Raw genomic sequence first — 17957 nt, forward strand, 5'->3', positions numbered from 1 at the left:
AAATTACTCGTTTGAATTCTTAATCACTGTTTAATTTAATCATTCGTGATTTTATATATTACTTACCTTATTCATTTCACTGATAAAGAAACTGTTGGCTACATTTAATTTCTTGAAAATATAATCTTAAAGATTAAAAGTAAAAATTTTGATTGTATTAAATCAATATGCTAATTAGAGGATAATGTATGTATTGTTTCAAATATTGTAGTGGAATAAAATAAACGTAACTATAATTGATGAGGGCATATTTAAATTCTAATATATCTTAAGTTGTAAAATTATAAAAATAATAACCTTATTATATATATATATATATATATATATATATATATATATATATATATATTATATACAATTATATTATATTATTATAGGACATCCTTTAATTTCTATATGATTTGCATCCTTTCAAGATTTTAATTCATTAAATTTTTCACATTCGCTTTCATCTACTTTTTACTTAAAGCAAGTAAATTATAAATGTAAATGTACGTTATAAATTTTGTTTTGTTAATGATTTTAATACTATGATCCACATTCTGTATAATGTATTTAAAAAATTCTCCAAATTTCAGCATAAAAATTAATGCATAATGTCAAATGACAAGAAAATTTCAATTTAAAACATTATTTGAAATCATTTAAGATTAAATTACTAATGTATCTATATCTCATGAAAGTAAGATTTTGTTTATTTCGTAAATGCATACTTATACTTATTAATATACACGGTAATATCATTTCCATATATAGTATAAGCAATGAATTGAAATATGTGTTGCCGATGAGATGAAATATTTTTAAAAAATGAGAATGACATGATATGCTTGCACAATTAAAATTTTCTATTAAAGTAGAAAAAATCGTGAATCTTTGTTTACTAAGAACCGCTTATTTTAATACCATAATGAAGATCATTCGATCTAACAAATTAAAGCAATGATTCGCTACAATTAATATTAAACAAGTATATTGATTACACATTACTACGTTAACTTCAATATAATTAGTACTTGCATTTCATTACGTACTTATGGATTTTAGCATGAAATTTTCGTGTTATTGAAAAATTTATACTGGTAACTCTTATCACATTAAATTTAATTAAAAATGAAAATTAACCTATATAAATATTTATATTTTTCTACTCTAGAGTATTTGCAGTTTGTTTTCTTAGAAATGAATAAACACAATAAGTATTTATAGAACTATAATCAAATAATTTTGTAAAATAAAAAAATATGAAAACATTGAATAACTTTAATCCAATATTTATATATTGTAATTGATTTACTATTACTTTAAAACGGTTTACACGTCTGCCTATGAAGCTACTTAGAAATATAATATTATTTTTTCGAGTCTTTTATATAAAAATCTTTACAATTTAAATTACTATATGAATTTAATTCACTTAAATATTTATCAAATTATTCATTTAAGATAGTATGTATTGATCTTTCATCAATTATCAGGATTATAAATCAATACATAATACAAATTATCTCTAATTATACGCTTTCAATAAAAACATACATAATCTAATGAATTTAATCAGTACACGATTATTATTACACATCAGCGCACACACATTTTTGAATTTATACATACGCATTTTTATAAAAACGTATTTATCATTCAATACGATAATAAGCTACTCCTTATTTTTTATATCTTTGGAAACGCTATCATACCATTTATATACGTGTGGTAATATACTATTTACGTTTAAATAAAGACTTACATTGGGTACTCTACAATGTCTGATAATGTCCGAATCATTTTGTTAATTTGAAAATTTTGTATCTAATAATGTATTAATAAATAATACTAAATATGAACTAGATATATTTGATCCCCTATGTGAGTTTCAATTAATAATTAAATGATTTTCATACTTTAAGATCGTATTTTCATGAATCAAATTTTATTTAATTAGTGTGTGTTGAATTTATATTTTCATTTATATTTTAAAAATTTTAATAGAAAAAACTGATTAATTTTTCTATTAAATTTTTTACAAACTAATAGTTACAATTTTTTAAATCATATTAAGTAAAATTTGATCTTATGAGTTAATATACTCGAATGATAAGAATTTGAATGAAAGGTTAATAATTAAAGTAATAAACATAAATTATTTAAGTATAACAATATATAATGATATAATTTTATTTTTGGTAATTTATGACAATATTTGAATTAGCTCCAACATTTTAAAGGGTTAATGTTTTACTTCAATTACAAAAAATATGATTAATAAGGAAAAATAATATATATAATAAACATATATATATAATCTAACTTTTTTTTTCAATATCCAAATTTTACATATTTTAAAAATTATATTATAGAAAAAATAGTGAAATAATAAATGTTATATAATTATTTTTCAACGATTTATGTATTTCTTAATATTATTTTGATTTTTTATTGAAAGAAAAATTCTAGGATTAATAAAATTTTATGAAATAGTTTGATATTAGAAATTATTTTATTAGTTTTTAATTAGTATAAATATGAAATATTACGGAAAATTTTAATTTACAAAATATCAGTACTTTAATCAATTGAATTTTTCCTCTAGGTTTTGTTTATGTAAGAGCAATTAATTAGAAGAAACCAAATAATCTTAAAAAGAAATACAAATTATCAAAATTAGTCAAAAAATATAATATATTTGAAACATATTTGATTATAATATTTTGGAATAATAATATTTATACGTTGGGAACTATTATATAAAGCTTCATAAATTACGTTACTAGTGTGCCATTAAGAATTATTTTGCTTATCTCAATATCCGTCATAATTAAAGTTAAACACTTTTAAAGAAATATCATCGCACTTGAGTAGTACCTTTTATGATTTCTTCCTTTTATCGCATTATTAAATATAAATAAACATATGTAAATGATGGCTTTATCCGCTAATAATAACGTAATCATTTTTGATAGCAATGATGCGCAATTTCTGTATGCAAAGTATAAAAATGGCAATCACATTGATATCATATATGTCAAAAGTGTCATACAGAAATTTGTTCAAGACAACGTACAATTCGTATTTACAACTCGATTTATACAACTAGACAGTATTTAAACCATTCTTTTTAATTTTGTTGAGAAACTAGTATTTCAAAGGTGTATCATATATAAATTGAGTCACGTCTTTTTTATGATACAATTTTGTAGTATTTCACGATGCAATATTAAGATACATTTCTAAAAATTAATAGTGCCTAATAATAGTACGTTCATATTCAAAAATAGATTTATTATTTATTAAAATCATTACTATAATTTACAATAAATTTAGTTAATAAATTAAATAACGGAAAGAAAACAATAATTTTTAATTTACTAAATATCGTATTTACAGCAAGTAAGCAATTAATATTTGTTTAATTAATAAGAGAATTTTTAATTTAATAATTTCATTAAATGATGTTAAATCTAAAAAGTGGTCCAAAAATTAGAGATATTTTTTTATGAGAAAGAATCTTATATATTAAGCAATTTAATATATATTATTAGATTTTGAATACAGAATGAGATAAACATATTGAATCATGAATAAAAAATTATAATTCATTTAATTATTCTTAAGAATTTATTTAAGACTCACCATATTTGTAATAAAGTAAGATTGATTTTATTGTGAAGGACTTATTTATCTATATTTCAAATATTGTGAATAATAGTAAAGGTATCATTTCCAATTTATTGGTATTCATTTACTTATTATATGATTTATTTCACTTATTATTGTAACATTTTTATCAATGCAATAACTTGAATATTGCTGCTATATATTAATATGAAGCTGTTTTATTTTAATTTGAAATTTCATTATTAATTAATAATAAGTAAAATTAATATAATAGTATTTAGTATGAAAAATGAAAATTGATAATATTAAACTGGATAGTTCTAATATTCACATTGTATTCATGTGAATAACATGATGCCTATTGTAATTAAAAATTTCTTTAAAAATTATAAAGATAGTAATAATAGATATCAGTATTAAGTAAACTTTGGTATTTTATTAATTCGTATTAAATTCATTATAAAATTTATTATTGATATTAAATTCTCGTTGCTAAATTAGAAGTTTAACTTCTTATCGATTAGTCGGTGATATTTGCACTTTGACAGCTTTTGTATTTTATTCATAACTAATATTGACATACTTTGTACGAGGTTGATTGTACATATGAATTTTTTCTGTTTTATACAAAACATGTATGTTAATTAATTTTTATAAACGCTTGTATGCTTATACACATATACATGTATATACATATAAGTAAACGTATTAATACAAATATAAATATAAAAATTTATAAAAATCGGTAAATCAGAATTATGTTTCAGAACAAGGCAATTATAATAAATTCTAAAAATCAAATATGAGAATTGCTATATTGATTAAAATGAAAGTTCTTTGTACGATTCGATAAATGTTTGAATATATTCGTTATTAATTAGTTACGTGTGCGATGAAGAAGGTTTATTAAAAAATAAACGATGTGCAGATTAAGCAAGTAAAGAGTGTTAAACAACAATATTTAAGGCTGATAAGTAAATCCGTGAACGAAGCATGGACGACAGAATCATTCACGTGCTCTGGAAATTTCTAGTTCTTTGTTGGCTAAATTTTCTCAACTTGACAACGATGCCAGCTATGGAACCGGTTTCGCTACTACGTTCACAATTCCTTTCGGTCCGGGAGGCTCATCGGGACATCGACGAGGACAGATATCTCCGTCGGTACGCTAAGCCTTTCGCTATATTGCTCACCTCCACACGTGCAATAACGTATATGGATTGCAATTGCATTGACCAAATGTTTTTTCATGTAATTGTAAGTTGCTCATTATTGCGCACTCCTTACAAAAAATCCAACTCTAAGATAATTTGTTGAAATGATGAAGTTAATTATTTAACTGGTTAATATTTTTTCATTAAACGTAATATGTAACTGTCTATAAGTATTGATGTAGTTATCTCTTAGATGCAGCTATCTCTTAAAAATTTAATTTAATACAATTGAATAATATGAGCTCGTAATTGAATTCATATAACTCAATATGTTTTATACATACATTTTACTTACGTTAAAATAAAAAGTATGGCACTGAATAATTAATGAACATTTAAATAAATTATTTAATTATGCTTCTGCATTATGCTGTTATAATGTTTCTTTATAATAAATTACACGGGACATAGATTCTTATCAAAATTCTAATTACTGATTTATTTGTAATGATGGCATGACCATTATTTTTAAATCAGTTTATTTTTAAATAGTAAATTAATCATTTTCATAAAAACATTCATTATGAATGTATATTACTAAATTATTCATTTCTGTTTCTAGATTTTCATATAGTTAATGATACGTAAAAATATGTATTCATAGATAATGGCTAAATTATTTATTGTTGATTTTTTTAATATAATTTTTAAGATCTTGAAGGTTATTTGATGTATTTTGTTATACATGTTACAAAAATATGAAAATTTGTTAACTTATTTAGGAAATCCAAAATAAAGATAGACTATAATTATGAATTTTTGCAATAATTAATTTAATTTAAAAATTGTTAAATATAATTATTGTTTATTTTTTAAATAATTGATATCGAGTATTATTTTTTATAATTTTTGTTAAATTATTTTACAGAATAAAATACTCATATATTAAATTAAAATATAATATTTTCTAATAAATATATGAATATAGTAATTTACAGTAGTATGAAGTTTCATCAAATTATTTGCTATTTTTCTTAATTGTTACATCGTTTAAGAAAAGTTGCTACTTCTAGTATTAAAGATTTTAAATTAAGATTTAAATTAAGATTTTAAATTCTCTAAAGAGGCACTGTAAAGAATATTCAATTTGAAAAATATTTTTATTCTCTTTAAATATAATAATGTAGAAATTTTATAAAAATGTAATTGTTTTTGGTTCCATTTACAAATATAACTTGTTCATATTGAAATTTATTGAATATGTATATATAAATATATATATTTTTACACTTTTTTTTTAAGCTGTATATTCTATTTCGTTGTTAATGATATATTTATACCACTTGTAAATTTCATTATGAAAAATTTATAAAATATATTATATTATTATGCAATAATTCAATTTATTAAAGAAAAATAATAGAAAAATACATAAAATATAGTTTGGGTATATAAATTTATTAAAGTAGTTTATTAATTATTTATATATATGAGTGATTATTATTTGTTTGCAATAAGAAAATATACAACTTAAATTATTTGGAATTGTCAGTTTATAAATTTATTTTTTTTATTGCAAATAAGCTATGATTTTGAACAGAAAAACGTATATAAGGGAATATTTTTAATTAATACGAATTTAATTTATAATGTTTCTTACTTACCTTTTACTTTTTTATTTATATTTTTTGTATGATTTGAAAATATAATCTTCTTAAAATACAGTAAAACTAGATGCTTAAATAAATGTTCATTTCAATAATTTAAAATAATTTTAATTCATTTTCTCAAAAATTTATTCAAATGTTAGAATGTATGAATAAAGCTAATTGATTATGATTAATTATTTGACTAAAGAGTATATATATTAGTACTAGATTTACAATTCATTAAAATATTTAAAACAAGGCATAGAATGAAGCATATTACTGTATTTCTTATCAAAAAGTTAATATTGACAAGTTCACTTTAAAATCGATGCTTTATTAAAGTAAATATATAATTATATATAAAGGATATTTATTGTTTCAAAAGTTATTTTGTTTTAAGAGATGCGAAGAAACTACAAATAAATATATCTATTTATAAGTTGTATTGATCAAATATTGTTTTAATACGTAAGAAATATACATTTTTCTAAAGTTATATTTTATTCTTTATTAATCAGCTATATATGCAAGATCATTTAGTTATACTTATGGAATAATACATAATACGAGATATAAATTAGATTAAAGAAAAATAATTTAATTATTATTTTTATGCTAAAGTAAAGTTTTTGTTTGATTTAAAATTGAACACGTTTATTACAAGAAGAATCCTGTCATCCAGAGTAAGCGTTTATTTAAATACAACTTCTTTTTTAAAAGTAGAAATTCTGATTCAAAGGGAATTTTCTCTTAGTCATTGAAATGTAATTTAATCTTATTTAAGATAGTATATTTTAAAACGAAGACTCTATCACGGCATATGATAAATATCTATATTAGCTATTCACATACATAAATTTTATTCTGCTGAGAACTCATTAGTTCAAGGTTTTTCTATGGAATTAGCGGAAGCAACTATTTCTACGAGCTATAAACATTCATTGTCACCGATTCTACGAATATATAATCATTCTTACATCAAAAAAGTGATTTATAGGATTATTGTATGTTGTCGTTTAATGACTCATGCTTATTCTACAGTATATAAATGATTATATCGAATCATTATAAAAACCAGAAATTTTAATATTATTAAAACATTCGTTATCTTCCTAGTGTTTATATGCTTTCATTAAATATTTCATTGTTGAGATTAATTAGAATGTAAAATTTAATAATTGAAAATATAAACAACGTAACATATTGAACGGGGCATTTACGTAATGTATTTGGCTCGAAATTATTACAATAATATTACGAGTATAATGTAGTAAAAGAAGTTGTACGATATCGATAGTTTACGTAAAAACAGTTTGTTAAACAACACTTTGTTTAGACAAAAACACTTCGTTGCGCAAACAAAAGATTCTGAATCCGACTGTTATCAATTTTTTTAGAAATATCAGTCTTATTTTCAATTCGCTATAATATCTAAAAAGCTAATATTAATTTAAATAAAATGTTAAATTTTCAAAAATTGTAATTTTATTTTTATATTATTATGTGTATTATTTATTGTAATTTACAGTCAAAATTAAGCAATTTTAAAAATAAATCACTTGTAAGCATATGCTGAAGAAAACGTTATATTTCATTAATTTTTTCAAAAATTTTTAATATATATACTAGTAATATTCTAAAAACAAAATTATTGTCTGAATTATACGTCAATATAAAATTCAGTTTTTTTGAATAAAATTCAATTTTTATTTTATTTACTTATATCTACTTTAATGTTTACATTAATTAAAGATTTTTCAGATATTACATTATCATTACATTATAGGTATATATATATATATATATGCTTTTTTAATAGTTGATTATTTCTTTTTGAAAAGTATTATAAATTTTATGTCAAGTAAATACTTTTTATAAACCAGAAATATAAGAATTTTATTTCAATTTATATACTCTTTATTTTATAAAAATAGAATCCATATTGTCAATGAAGGAAAACAAGTAAAATTGATCAGAATATTTGATAAACTGTATAAAAGAAATTTCATAGCTTTCAACAGTACGGATACATTACGTTAAGTGATTTATTATAATAATAATTTAATTTATTTATATTTATTTAATAAGACTCTTTATTTATTATACGATTATTACCAAAGTGTGAAAGTATATGTGTTTGCGTTGATAGGAAAGTTCTAATAAAAATTTTAATTTATTTAAGAATAATACAAAAAGGTAAAATATTTTAAACAAAGTATACGCAAAGAATGACATTTTCGTTGTCATTCAAACACTAGCTTTAATTACATATTGAATATATTAATTTTTAGATTTTATATGAAACGTAACAAAATGCTATTATAAAAAATTAGTTTTAATCTAAAATTTTTACTGCATATCAAGAAATTATGTTAGAAAAATTAATATAAGTAAATATATTTATTTTAAACATGTAAATTTATTATACTTAGTATACATATACATTTATTGAATTTCATAAATAATTATTAATATAGATTTATCTTTTTAATTATTAGGACTTCCTATTGTTTCTATTGATTGTTATTATGGTTGGATTACGGAAGAGATAATGAAATAAAACAAAATTTTGTTCCGTTAATATTGAATGCAGTTTGAATAAAATTATTCTTTGACATTAAATATTTTTTTCTTTAAATATTTATAAATACTTTATAAATATTTTATGTTATTTTATGTATTATTTTGAAATAAATCCTTATAAAATTTGTATTATTTGTTTCGGGATTATTGAATAAATAAATAATTATCATTTATTGATGAAAACTAGTCAGAATATTACTTTAATCATCTTAATGAATAAGTATACTTATTTAAAAAATACTAATATAAAAGTAACATTTATGACAAATAGAAGAAAATGCTATTATCACCATGAAGAGTTTGATGATTTGAACATGTATGATGATTTAAGTAAAATATAATATTATTTTTTTATATTTCAACAATTAAATAAATATTAGAAAATCTATTGAGCATATCAAATATTTGTGTTCCTTAATTATATAGTTCAATAGAAATTTTATGAATTATATTTAACAGATTCGATATCCAACTTTGCATTTATATAAATCGGATGATCATTAGATAAATCACGTGTATTTGAAATGTGAAAGTTCACATATTCAATGTAAATATTTATATATATTCACGAAAAAACATAAATATATGTACTTTTTATATAACAATGAATGAATAAACATGCACGTGTGCGTGTGTGTATGTGTGTGCGCGCGTATGATCCTTTCTCCCAATTGCAAGGTCAACGACCTTACGGATTTTTTTCAATATAATAATCTCTTCAATCTCTTTAATGTGACGTTTTATATCGTATTTTATTTAATAATCATAAATTATAGAGTTTATTGAAGTTTATGTTATCACATATCTATGTATTTATGGGTTATTCTAAACGTATTTGAATATATATATATATAGATATATATATATATATATATATATATATATATATATATATATATATATATATAGCTTCAAGCGTTTTAGCAATCCATTTCAAAGATAATATATTATTAATCAAAAGTTTTTATTTTGTGTACAATACTATTTCATATTTTATAAATTAAAACTATTGTTTTACTTATTAATTATAAATCAATAATATAATGCAATAGATTAATAATATAATAATTAGAATATCAAAAATTTTTAACATTATAAAGGGATTTATAACATAAAGGGAGTATAAATTTAATTGTATTCATTTTATTTATTTTTAATATCAATAATTAGAGCTGCTTATTATAAAGCTAAAAAAAGTTTCTCAAGAATATATTTTTTATATTTATAATTATAAAACTATAATACACAAATAAAAGAATTTTTTAGTCAGTAATTTTTTAGTTTCTCAAGCAAGTATTTATAATACTTAAATTCAAATATGAAAAAAAATAGAATTAATTGTGCAATAAATTTATTGTTTATTAATGGTATGAATCAAAATGGAGGAACGCAAAAAAGTAATGAGATCGTCAGAGACTGACGTAGAAACATAGACAAAACCAGCAAAAAGTGGGAAAAATGGATAGAACTAAATATTTTCAATTGCTTCTCATATAATAGGATAACTTACTTGACTTTACTAACAGTTTCACTACTCTTTCCGCAATTCAATAGACTCAGATTAAATCTACTATATATGTGCAACTGACTCATTGACAAGATCAAATAAATGTTCCTGAATGTTAATGTGATAATATTCATAAAGTAAATTGATTATGTTGTAGTGGTCACTCTATTTAAAAATTATATATAATTTTTTTATTAAAGTTCCTTTTTCTTCTTGAAAATCATACATTTACATAATTTATATGACATTTCACTAGTATCATCGTACACAAAAACGTTTATATTAGAACTAATTTTATAAAAAGAATAGTAAATTATTTTTACAATTAATAAAATACAAATTTTTACACTAATTCGGGATCTAACAAAGAAACAAGGTAACAATTATTATGAACCTATGTGTTAACTTTTATTTATATTTTTAATCGAAGTCAAGATAAAAAAAATTTATTATGGAACATTTATTTATCATATACATTTTATTTTTAATAAAAATCAAACTTATTATATTTCAAATTTCGGACATTTGTTCAAATAAAAATTAATTTTTTAATTAATCAATTATGAGTAAACACAAGCTTTTTGTGAATAGATAAATCAATTTCCTGAAGTGGACGAATTTATTTTCTCATTTAGTAACATATTTTAAAAAATATTTTGTTCATCATTTACATAATCGATTATTTGATATTTAACAAGATTTTTAAAAATATATCTGTTTTTAAATATTTAAGACGAAGTAAAATAATAAATTTAATATTTAAAAAGAATTTTTTCTAAAAAATCATTCGATCACAAAAAATTTTATAATCAGGAAAATAAATATACCACCTCTACTATTGTAAATATTTCCGTGATAATTTATAATAGATCGTTTATCTATACTTTATTTGTTTTTTAATAATTACTTTGACTTGTCAAGATTAAATTGTAATTAAAATTTTTTTTTCACAGTTTTAAGAATAATAAATATAATTTAAATATTCATATCATGAAGTAGTGACAGTGGTAGATTTTTTAATCCTTATAAAAAATCCTTCATTTTTAAAATTGTGTAAAAAAAAATACTACAAATGTACTGAAAGCTATTTTTATTAATATATAAATATCAGTCAAATGAAATTTTGAAATGCCATTAAAGTAATGTATATAAACTGTTTATATAAACATTCTATAGACATATAGCACAAAGTTACATTAACTCAGAATATTTAAAAAATCGCTCACTGATTAAAAATAATGTTAGAGCACTTTTTTAATTCCAGTAATTAACTTTTTATACAAATAATAATAGTCTATTTTGTTACTTTGATGTAATATAATATTAAACTTAATATTATGTATGTATAATAATTCTGAAATTCTAAGAAATATGTTCGAATGCATAAATAAATTTTTAAAAGCATTTGGTAAAAATAGTTTATTCAATATAAATGATAAAAGTTAACCCAAATAATTCTCATTAAATTTTCTTTAGTTATATCAATATATGCAAAAGTCATTACATTTTATGACAGTTTCATTGAATAAAACATATTTAATAAACGTACATGACATGTACTTTGCTTTCCACAATTATTATAGATATTGTGCTACCATACTATAATTATAATTCCTCAAAATTATTATGTTTTACACATTTTATTGCAAGAAAATTGAAATGATAGAAAATATTATATTTTATAAACTTATTGTTATCGCCGATAATAAGATTCAGAGTTAAATGATGCATGTAATATAATTATAATGAATTCAAATTAATATCAAGCTTCACATTTATTATTGTATTTATCATAAAATACAATTTTTATTTTAATTATAAATATAACAAATAACTAAAGTATTTAACAACTAAATGTAGTTTCAAATTAAAATATAAAGCATAATGTAATAATATACTGCCGTTTTAATAGCGTGGAAATATGCTATTAAAATTTTCATATTGTTTTTAATATTTGTAACTAAATGGTGATACTTAATTTTCAACGATAATTAAAAAGAAAAATTATTATTTTATTCTTTGGATTAATATTATTTACAATTATATTATTGTATATTTCATATTATTTTCACAGTTTAATTAAAGTAACGTTGTTCAAATAAATGTATTTTTTTATATTTATTAAATTGGGATCAATGAAACTTCCTAATTCAGTAATGATGTCAATAGGCAGATATAATTTTATTTCCAAGCTTAAATTGTAGATGGACTTGTCGATTATATGAAAATGTTATAAATGTACTGGTCACGTAGTACATCTTGTTAAATAAATGTACGTACGACGGATGAAAAATTCTTTATATTTTTTTAAAAGGAATTTAAATGTTTATAGTTTTTAAATAAAAATTAAATGTTTTGAAATGTAAGAATTCAAGAATAAAATTAAGCTTTCTACAAATTTTTATACCTTTATTATTCTTTGAAAATTTTCGCCAATTATTAATTGGTAGAGTAGAATTTTAAAATATATTCTTGTTAATTTATATAAATATATAAATAAAGATTAGATCTCATAGGTATATAATAAGTAAGTGCCTTTGGGCAATAATGGGCAATTTGGAAATAATGGGCGTTTAACAACTGACAATAATACCAGCAACATCCAAATGCATTGAGTGCGCTGCTATTTCGGCAATTTTAATAAACACGTCAATACTGGTACGATGACAGAGTAAATTAATTTTTTCGAATTGAAATAGGAATATTTAGATACATAAAATAAGCAGCGTGTATCGTTCACACAGAGTAGGTTCAGTAGAAAAGGCTTGAAATGTAAAAGCCTGGGCGGGGCGGATTAGCGCTATGATGTTAGGCCTCGGGGCCTTGTGAACGATTCCTACCAGTTGGAGACTCAGCCCAACTTAGTAGCCGCGGCAGGATTTGGGAAGAACTTCGCGACTAGGAAATAACGTTAAGACCCATTCTGTGGGCCGGACTTACGCCTGGACCAGTTGGGCCTGCCGTCGGCGCGCAGAGGCACGGCGTTGCCGAAGAACCGGTTCACCACGACGGAGGAGTTGCGTCTGAGGCTCTTGGCCTCGCCTCCGGGGCTCTCGTTCACCATCGCCGATAGCTGGGCCCAGATAGACGTAGCGTCCTTCATGGTTGCCGGGGGATCTCTCGGGTCTGCCGGAACCTATCCGAGCTTGCGCGGAGCGGCGGTGCGCGTTGCTCGCGGTGCACCGGAAAAGTGTTGAGCTCGAGGCGTCCGCTTCAGCTCCCGGGCCGTTGTCCCCACCCGCTGCCAGTTGCGAGCCAATTGCCGGCCAGACTCTCCTACCGGTCGTTGTGTTAGGCTGTTGCGCCGGCTATCCTCTGCCTTTTCTTTACTCGCCGCGATAACTGACCGGCGTTCGATTCCCCCTCAGCGTCCAACAGATCGGTTCCCCGGTAACCGGACACGGGGCCATCACCCCCAGCGGTTGTTCTAATGCGCGCTCCATTCAAAACCAGTGCGCCCATCTGAAAGGTGTGATTATGCGTTGCGATTATGTGTGATGACTACGACACCATTCGATCTTGCAGCTTTCCCTTTCGGGCCCTCTTCTTTCGGCGATTGAATATAACGCTTAATCTGAACTTATTTCGTAGCAAACAAGATTAGGCGTGGATTAATTGAAATATCCATGAGTTGAAACTATTCAATATACATACACGCAAGAATATGCGTGAGTATAAAACATTAATTACCATACATGAATTTCTTATGGCGATTTGCTGAAATACTGTTCGTTCAAATAATGTCAAATGAAAAACTTTCAAATATAGAAGAAATGAGAGAAAAGAGAAAATCGCCAGAAATGGAGGTGATTCTTGATGCATGTACCTACTTTGCTACAAATTACCAAGCTTTATTAATAAGTAAGTCTTTGTAATATTTCTTTTCATATTAATGGATACACGCATATTTATAATTTAGTAATCATAACTATTTACTATTCGAAAATTGTATATATATTATTTTCTTTTTTATTAATTAGATCTAATAAATTTAGTATTATAATCTTACCAATAGTAATACAAAATGAAAATAATTATTGTTAATCGATAATGATTCTTTCAATTATTTCAAGCTATCATTTATTTGCTTGAATATATATTTTCGTTAAAAAAAAGTAACTATATACTGCATAATCAAATAATTTTATGAATTTTGAAATATTATGTATGTATTTGATAAATATACAAAATTAAAGGGCTTTATAATTTATGTAATTATCTGAAAAGTTTGTTGCATAAATTATAAAGCCCATTAATTAGTTATATACATATACACATGCACGCGCGCGTTTGCCCGCTCTCACGCATGCATATGCATAGAAATATTTGTTTTGATAAATTGTATTATAAACACGTACTATACCACAAGTTTGTTTTTATTAATTATACTTTAATAATATTACATTGCGTGAAGATTTTTATAAATCATCTGAAATATTAAGAAAATTTGTTCAAGCAAAAAATTATGTTGTGAAAAATAAAAATTTTGTTATTTTTTAATCTTATTAAATTTTTCGTACTTTTCATTTTAAAATAAATTTTAATTAAATATAAATTGAACATAATATGAATCGTGATGCATATTAATCATAAAAAATCCAGTATTATGATAATTGTATTTATGTCAAAAAATGAACGAATAATTTTCTTAATATAGTAATACAATAAATACGAATATTGTATGCCACATTTATGGAGGGATTAATAAAAGAAATAATACAATTTTTTATGCTATAGTTATTGAAAAAAAATAAAGTAAAATACTAATAATAACCAGTAGTTTATATTTATATTTGCTTTTGTATTTATAATGATTATTCTGATATTATAATAAAATACATATATCAGTACATCATTATTTTGTTGTTATCTATTTGTAAATTTAATGTCTTAACTCGGAGCCAAAACTCTTGTCTCGTTTGCCTTCAATTCGCGTACATGCGTCATAATGTAGAATACATTCTTTGCTCTTTTCTCATCTACATATAACAACTTCATAGTGAAAATGATATAAACGAAATAATTACTAAAATATATAATAAATATAATGGCTTACTAAATTAAAAAAAAACACTTAAAGTACCTCAAAGTATTTAGACTATTATAAATATTTTTTCATATTCTTAGTTGAAATTAAAAAAAAAAAATTTACAACATAAAATATATTTGACATATGAAAATTTTAAATTAATAGTGTGAAATGAATAGTGTGTACTTTGATATTATTTTGAATTTCATAATAATAATGAAAAGAGTTTTTTGCAGGACATTCAAGTAGAGTTTTGCTTAATAATTAATATTAAAAAATAAACGAAAAATTTGGAAATATTTTATATATTTAGCAAGTTTATTTAGTAAATTTAGAAATTAATTAACTACCTTTGATATTCAGGAAAATAATTTCTAAAACAATTATTGCTTTTTTTTCTATATAATGTATTTCTAAATACTTAACTTATTACAAGTATAATTTATCAATGAAATTAATTTTCTCTTCTTCATAATTTTACAAAATATTCTTTATTAAATTTTAATTAAAAATTATTGCAAAAAAAACCTGAATACATTTTTATATTAATAAACGCGCATTGAGATGCTACAATATTAATAGGTAAAATTAGATATTATCAACTGTTTTTTAAGGACTCTCAAAATTTTTTAATAAAATATATTTTTAAATAATATTTTTGTAATTTTTTGTTTTATCATAAAAATACTATATTTAAAGAATACTAATTATTATGTATTATAACTGGCAAATTCGTATGCTTTTTCTAAACAAAAATTATTGGAATTTATGAAAATGATATATTTATTAATATTTTATTTATATATACTCGAAAATAAAATTAATTTATCTACAACATTTATTAATGTGTATCCTGTTTTGAAATTTATGAACTATTAAAAATTTCTTTCTAAGTATTTGAATCATTATTTCACACAAGTGTATTTCAGACAAAACATGCGCATTTCTACATATGCGTCCAATATTGTAAAAGTAAAATTTATGTTAATAAGCAAGTATGTAATAATAATAGTTATAATTATAATAATATTACAAGAATCGTGCTTGATAAAAATTATCACGTTCAATCTCAGGCGTTAAACATAAATATTAACTATAATTATATAAGGTGCGAAATGCTTTATTTACTATTTATTAAAGGAATATCTTCTTATTCTTTAGTCCTTGATTTCCCGTTTTTAGTGCATTTTTTTCGTCTGAAATTGCAACTTGCCATCACATTGCACGCGATGGTATGAAATTGCTATAGTGCCTTAGGTAATCAATGAATTAAAATTAAATCTTCATTCAGTTATATATGCAATTATAATTTTTTAATTTTAATGCATTAAAATTATAAAAGATAAAATATGTTTTTAAAAAAATAACTTGTTAAATTATTACATTATCAGAATAAATTTTAGTGGAAAATAAAATATTCAAAAATTTTATTTTGAGATCAAAGTCGTTGTTTCCTTATTTTATAAATTAAAACATTTTATATTGTTATCATCTTTATGTTAAATAGATTTGGTATTTATATAATGATAGTTTTTTCTTTTTGGTAATATCAATGTAAAGTTATAAATTTCAGTTTTAATAAATTAAAAATTATTACGGATAGTTCAAGAATTTTCAAAATTTAAATGCAGATTTAGTAAAAGAAAAACAGTAAGAAGTGAATCAATGTTTATATTTAGTATAATCTTAAAAAAGTTATAATAAAAGCTAAAAAGGTTTTAATAAACAACGCGTTATTAAATTCTTTATAGTTTTTCTTTTATGCATTATTTACAGTGTTATTCATCAATCATTAAACTTAAACATATTTCTAAGTAATCAAATTTATGATAAATTAAACTAATAAATAAATTAATCGACTGACATAAAATGCATCGTTTAAGATTATTGTAGCTATTAACATATTTACATTCAGAATATTTATTCAAGTAAAAATATAGATGCTGATTGAATAATTATTGAATTTTTATTTATACATAAATTTAAAAATAAATTTTTATTAACATATATTAACAAATTTTTTTGAATACATAATATATACTATTATATAATTTGATACTTAATTAATTATATATCAAAATAATACGTGTATGATTAAATATAAGTATAATTTATTTCCATTTGTTGGAATAGAATAAAAAATTTCTAAGGAAAGGATTTCTCGTTTTAATGATAACTCACTTTATTGTCAATTTTATTATTACAATTAATAAAATTATTAAAATTATTATTAAAATCTATGTTACAATAGAAATTATGCATTAAACAACAACGTTTTATTAATAGTAATACTGTTCTAAAATGATTAGTTATTAAAACCAAATTGATATGTCTAAAAAAAAGATCAACTTTGATATCCTTTGTGCTCAGTGAAGATAATACATGGTATGTACTTATTACCAAGGTTAGGCTTCCTTGTG

The 17957-nt window shown here is 22.2% G+C and overlaps 1 protein-coding gene across 1 annotated transcript in view; it reads right to left on the reverse strand.

Moving 5' to 3' along the window:
* LOC105360637 (scavenger receptor class B member 1) overlaps positions 1-13680 on the reverse strand; it is a 37207-nt gene extending 23527 nt beyond the window's left edge. Inside the window, exon 1 of the mRNA XM_011497593.1 lies at positions 13449-13680. Within this exon, the coding sequence (XP_011495895.1) occupies positions 13449-13611 (163 nt within the window). The 5' untranslated portion in view covers positions 13612-13680. The remainder of the gene's footprint in view (positions 1-13448) is intronic.
* Positions 13681-17957: the final 4277 nt, after the last annotated feature.

The sequence above is a fragment of the Ceratosolen solmsi genome, unplaced genomic scaffold (genome assembly GCF_000503995.2).
Source record: "Ceratosolen solmsi marchali unplaced genomic scaffold, CerSol_1.0 scaffold47, whole genome shotgun sequence".
NCBI lineage: Eukaryota > Metazoa > Arthropoda > Insecta > Hymenoptera > Agaonidae > Ceratosolen > Ceratosolen solmsi.